At 47.3% G+C, this 6,000-nt stretch overlaps 1 protein-coding gene across 2 annotated transcripts in view; it reads left to right on the top strand.

Annotated features, from left to right (window-relative positions):
- Positions 1 to 882: 882 nt before the first annotated feature.
- Positions 883 to 6,000, top strand: part of UBE2V2 (ubiquitin conjugating enzyme E2 V2) — a 40,567-nt gene continuing 35,449 nt past the window's right edge. Inside the window, exon 1 of one of the 2 annotated variants that reach the window (XM_014606897.3) lies at positions 883 to 991. In XM_014606897.3, coding sequence (XP_014462383.2) covers positions 976 to 991 — 16 coding nt within the window. In that variant the 5' untranslated portion in view covers positions 883 to 975. Of the gene's footprint in view, positions 992 to 1,547; positions 1,630 to 6,000 lie in introns of those variants that run through there. The other variant, XM_019498644.2, reaches the window with a different exon arrangement.

Below are 6,000 nucleotides of genomic sequence, written 5' to 3'. Positions count from 1 at the left end.
TTTGGGTTGTGCCTCAAGGTTGGGAGCTACTGTTTTAGCTGGATCCTTTTCTAGGGATGGTTTTGAACAGGGAAAAGGAGGTCAAGAACTGGCCCCTCTGCCCAAAAGGAAATTTTAGGCCAAGACTCTTCTAAAGGTGATATGGGATTTGGGGAGATGCCAACCAACTGCAGCCAAAAAACGGTTTTTTTTCCTCTCCTGGAGGGCAGAAATTCGGTTCTTTCCGATGACTCGGGAAGCTCAGGCTGGAGCTGTTAACAAGCCACCTCCTGGCCTGCGGCTCATCCCGGACAGCGTCCCACAGGATCAGTGGGGCCGCTTCTCATGGGCTTTGTGCACAGGTCATCCATGACCAGGTCTTAAATTTTCAATGATCGTATTGGAAGCTCAAAATTATTGCATTTGCTGCAAAAACTATCATACAGAGAAAAATATACAAATAAGTATGCAAACAAGTACGTCTATAAGGCTGCTTCTTATTCTTTACTTGATATTGCTCACTCTAACTCGCCAGTGGGTGCGTGAAATGTGGGTCATCCAAGCCGAAGCGTGTTTCTATTTTGAGGCAAGCGGCGATATAAGGCAGTGCAGACAGCAAGCTCCCAACTCAGGTAAAACTCCCCAAGAACGACTTGGTGCTTGCATGTGCTGCATCAGCGAGCTGCCTCAACAATTACCGTTCACCTGGAGCACTTTCAGTACCATGCATCCTGCAAGGGCTGAAGTTATCGGACAAACACCATAACCAACGTGCACCCGCAACACACTGGGTGGCCGTGGCCCCTGCCACAGCTTGACAGGGGGAGGAGCCTGGCGCCATCCCGCCCCGCCCCCTTCGCGCCCAAGCCCCTCGTGCTTCCGGTGCCTTGGCGGTTTCTGGGAAGTGACGCCACTTGCGGGGCCGGGAGTGACGTGTGGTGGAAGTGACGCGGCGTGCGTGCAGGCCCCGGACCGGTGGGGGGGGGTTTGGACAAGATGGCTGGATCCACAGGTCTGTGAGGGGCGGGGAGCTGGAAGGGGGTTGCCTCCCCGCCGGCCAGCCGTCGCCACGGTCTTCCCTGCCGCGGCCGAAGGGCGGCGGGGAGCGGAGCCCGGGGCGGGAGGAGCGGACGAGGCCTGGCGCAGGGAGGGGAGCCCCGTGCAGGGGGGTGGGGGGTCGCGGGAGCAGAGCGCTCCTCTCCTGAGCGGGGAGGGCGGGGAGCTCCGAAGGGGATGCTGGCGCGGGGTGTCACGCAAGGGGTGCCGGGTGCACCGTGCCTTCGTCTGCTGCTTAAACGCCCAATTGAGGCACGGGGGCCTTGGAGAGCACAGTGGGTGCTGCCAGGCCCAGTTTTGGGACACGGGAGCAAAAAGCTTTCAGGGGAGCGATCCTGGTGGTTCAGGTCTGCGTCTGGGGGGGGGAGCACGGCAGTATCCAGCCGTGGGGTGCAGAATTGTTGCTGTTCCCCACGCAGCTGCTTGAAGAAGAAGCGGTCAGCGAGTCCCAGGAGGAGTAGAGGGGAGAACAACCCCCACCTTGCCTGGTTTTGGGAAACCAGGTGTGTAGGGCAGGACAGAATAAGCTTCTTAACCCAGAGGAGCTGCCACTACAGATAGGCCAAGGGTGAAAAAGAAAGATGCTGTGTCCTGGTAAGCCAATTTGGGTGGGACCCTTTAGGTGAGGAAGATGGGAAGTATTTGCTTTCCTGCAATAACTGAATTTCATTTTGTTGCACTTTGTAAATCTATTTTTGAGTTAAAATAGGATTTGAAAAAATGGACTTGGTTCTAGGGTAAAATTCTAGGTCATATTTTACACTTCTGCCTCTCTGAGTGTTGGTTTTGAGGGTTTCCTGTAATGTACAGGAAGTAAAGTTGGTTTTGCTTATGCATGTGTATTTTAGCATCTTGCAACTTTTTGCATTTGAGGCAGCTGCTTCACTGGCAGTTGCTAGAAATTGATGGCATTGTATCAGCAAACTGCTGTATTTCTGCTGCATTATTAGCTTGGTACTATAAGGTAGAAGTAATTTGCTGCTTAAATTTTATTTTCTATCCAAGAAACTTCTTAGAAATTTACAGATGGTGGGGGGTGGGGGGCGGGCGTTCTGTAGCTTGTATGTATGAGTACTCCTATTGACAGAAATGTTTTTCTTCATTTACATTTAACACCTTTTAGTATACAAAGCTGTTAATGTTTAATAGTGGTGCAGTCCTAGAGATCCTGAATTAGTTTAGCATGTGTGTATATTTATAGCACTAAAATATTGCAGCTACTTTTTTTTTTGGGTGTTATCCGGGCAGTGTCATTGAGCTGCATAACTGAAGGAGAAACTGACCAGGATGCCAAGACTTCTGCCCTACAGGGGAGAGCTGTTGGATCCTTAAAGTTCTTTGATATGAGGCAGGCCTTTGGGTTTTTCAGGTCTCGTACAAATCTGCGTCCCTTTCCCAGGATTCACATTTGAGAGAATGTACTGCAGACGCAAGCAGGTGAAACTCCATTGAAGTCAGTGAAACCTCACCTACGTTCATCATGGCTGAATGCAATTCACTTTGATATCAGAAAAATTAAAAGAGATGGAACTGCCAAAGTGTGAATGTTTTGGTTGCATGAACTGATAAAATTGAGCTTCACTGATGTCAACAATACTTTTAATGAACTGTTAATGAGCTCAGTTAGACCACTAGTGGTCTATCTCAGCGCACAGAAAAACTGCATTTAAGACATGACCTTTGACAGACATACACACACTTAAGAAATTATATATTTTAACTTGACCAGGTATGTGTAGTGGTAGCATCCTCACCATAACCAGTTACTTTGTAGAACTATCCCCATCTGCTAATTTAATGTGATCATATTATAGTTCATAGGAGTTGATATTAAACAGCAGGTCAGTTTTGCCTTCAGTACTGAAATTTATTTTTGCTTGTACTTGAACCCATTCAGAAGCCTTTGTGTTGGCTGTATAAGATATATATTTTTTTAATTTGGTTTTCAGAGAAAACCCCAGTTACTTTTAAAACATCCTGGTAACTAGATGAAGACTTAAAATATTGAATTCTTTGAAACATGCATTGTAAAAAGTGCATTTTGTGCAGGACAGTTGCAGCAAAAGAAAGTTATCCTAACGTATTTCAGTAGGCATCTAACTTTTTGCTAGTAAAAGTTTCCAGCTGCTTCTGGTTTCACTTCCAGGAATGTCCAGAACTGCTGTCCACTTCGCAGGACTGAGCTGCTTGGTTCTGTCATCTCACACAAGCACAATTGGGAATCTCACATTAGGCATTCTTTTGCCTCTTTTGTGAGGGACCTGCTTTAGAAAGCATACTTGAAGCATGCTTAACCGATACCTGGAAGATTGAGTTCTGCGCACAAATATTAGCCGGAGCCATTTTCATTTAGAAATGCAAACAGAAGAAGCGGTGATGGCAATGATGATGTTGTTGGTGATCTCTTATATAACAAGTCAGTAATTAGAACACTTGCCTAGTGTTTGGGGCACCTGGGTTGGATATTCTCCTCAGCCTGAGGGGATTCAGACTTGTCTCCCATTTCAGGGAAGTATCTTAACCCTTATTAGGTTCCTTTGGTGGGATTTTCCATCCATCTCTCCCATTGAAGCTCAGCCACTGCTAGAAAAGAATTCAAGGGTTTTTTTGGCTAGGGAAGTGAAGCGTGAGTCTAGCTTTAAGGCACTTTTATAGAGCAGGGGAGACCTTAAGTGTCCCTGTTTGGACTAAGCATAGATTCAACAGGAGTGGAGAGTGTCCTCACCCTAGAGCAGCCTGTAGCCACCATCTCCTGGGAGGTGGGTGGCAGATGTGAATTTCAACCTCTTCTGGTGAGGAGAAAATAGTCCGTCTTCCATGTCCTGGGACAGGGGGCTCGACTCTAGGCCATGAAGTCCATCCCAGGAGCCAGGTGCAAAAGTTCCTCTGTGGACATACTCCCAAGTGGTAAAAGCCAGCATCCCTTACTACTTTATAGACATACCATTTTGGTCAAGAATTGCCAGTTAAATATCCTAGACTTGAAGTTCTTTCTCTGTTTTTACTATTAACAGAGACTGTGTGGTTAAAGTTTAAAATCATGTTTTAGAGAAATCCAGCCATATTGACAAATGTTACAATCTTTATAAAACTGTGCCTTAAGTACAAATATTAAGATGTCAGGAAAGGAATTATTAGTGTTCCAGGATATTTCCTACATTGCCTTCCCACTTGATTTGTATTGCCCACACAGTTTCTTTTCCTTGCATATACTTCTATTTTATTTTATTTTTTTTATATTGTATGTTGTGTCATTTCTATTCGGAGAATCGGTGTATGCTGATGTCATAGTAATTTGTTTTAGTCTCTTGCTTATCTTCATAATAAGGAAGCAATTAAGTATGGGTGGTGGTATGAACAGGTGGGTGAGTGTGCTGAAATTGAAGCTGAGCCTTCTTCCAACACAGATCATCTCAGTGATTCTTTAGTTTGGTGGTGCTCAACTTTTTTTTTATCCAGTAGGCCAGATTGGCAGTGCCTGATCTCTCCACAGGCTGGATCTGGTCAGAGGACCTGGTTCAGTGACCAGGATGGACACAGAAGGACTCTACCCAGTGATGCAGAACAGGGTAGGGTGCAGCCTGGCCCTGATCCATCTAAGCGGGGAGATGGGGCTTAATATGGCCCCAACCCAGCTCAGTGGGGATGGGGAAGAGGCATGATCAGTTCTGTGGGGAGAGGGGGTATGGCCCATCTCTACCAGAGGAAGGGGGAGTGCCACAGCTGGAAACTGGCAAGGCCTGTGTGGGGGAGTTGACGTGGCCCAGCCCTGAACCAGCTGCACAAGGGGAGAGTCCATGGCCCAGCCCTGTGGGAAGAAGGGGGGCATGTCCTGGTCCCAACCTGGCCAGGCAATAGGAGGCATGACCTGGCCCTGTGGAGGACAGGGGAAAAAAGGGATGGGCCAGTGTCAAATCAGCTTCATGGGGGAGAGGGCATAGCCCAGTCCCACAGGGAAAGGGTGTGCAGCCTGGCCCCAACCCAGCTGCATAAAGGTCAGGGGGTGTGGGCCTGCCCTGATCTAGCCAGCCAGGGGCAGGTTGCTGTCTGGCTTTGCCATGGCTTGTGGGGCTCGGGATTTTGGCAGTAGGAAGGGGCCAGATTCCAAGGCTCCACAGGTCACATTTGGCCTGCAGGCTAGAGGTTGAGCACCCCTGGTGTAGTCCAGCTCTTTTACATTGCATTGGGATCATAAGTAACTAATCTATACCCCACAGACATTTGCCAAACCCAGGGCCTGGCAACCTACAGCCCATGGAGTCATTGGATCTGGCCCGTGCATGTGAAGCTTCAGTGGCAGGCCTTCCCCCTGTGTTGCAGCAGGGAGTAGCAGTGGCAGGTGCTTCCATGTTGTGACAGCACCCTAATGCCCATCTGCCTCTGACCTGAGGTTGATTGTTCTGGAAAAAAAACCTGAAAAGGTTGCTGACTGCTGGTCAACCTGTTAAAAACCTCAAGTGAAAGTGATTTTTTTCCCCCCCAGTCTCTTTAGGTGGCTCTTCTGTTTCCCCACTCTGTTAGATATAAATCTTGTTTACTGTAAATTAAGCTGTTTTTTTTTTTTTCTTGTCACTCTTGTCACGTACCCTTTTAGGGGCTTCCCTCTTGATTTTTTTTTTTTTTTTTTTTAACCAGACTGCGAATGGAATTAAGGTGAAGGTATACATGGGCGGGGTGTAGAGTTAAAGTGGGGTGTCTGTTATTTGTATTGGAAACGGTGCATGTGGTCTATTAGGAAAATGATCAAGAATTTAAATGTTCTCCCAGCTAGGTCTTCACACTTTCTCTGGCATTCTCTACATCTTCATTAGCATTCTTTACTGGCGTTCTCTTTTCCCCTGCTTTTTTATTTCATGCAGCTCTCTGGGGCTCTGCCCATTGTTTCATTCTCCTCCTAGGATCCTACCTCTCCATATTTTTAATGATATATTCAGAATCTGTTCTTAGAGTCCATTCCAGTTTAAT

The sequence above is a fragment of the Alligator mississippiensis genome, chromosome 3, assembly GCF_030867095.1.
Source record: "Alligator mississippiensis isolate rAllMis1 chromosome 3, rAllMis1, whole genome shotgun sequence".
Taxonomy (NCBI): domain Eukaryota; kingdom Metazoa; phylum Chordata; order Crocodylia; family Alligatoridae; genus Alligator; species Alligator mississippiensis.
The sequence above is the reverse complement of the archived record's forward strand: the minus strand, read 5'-3'. Positions and strand labels throughout refer to the sequence as shown.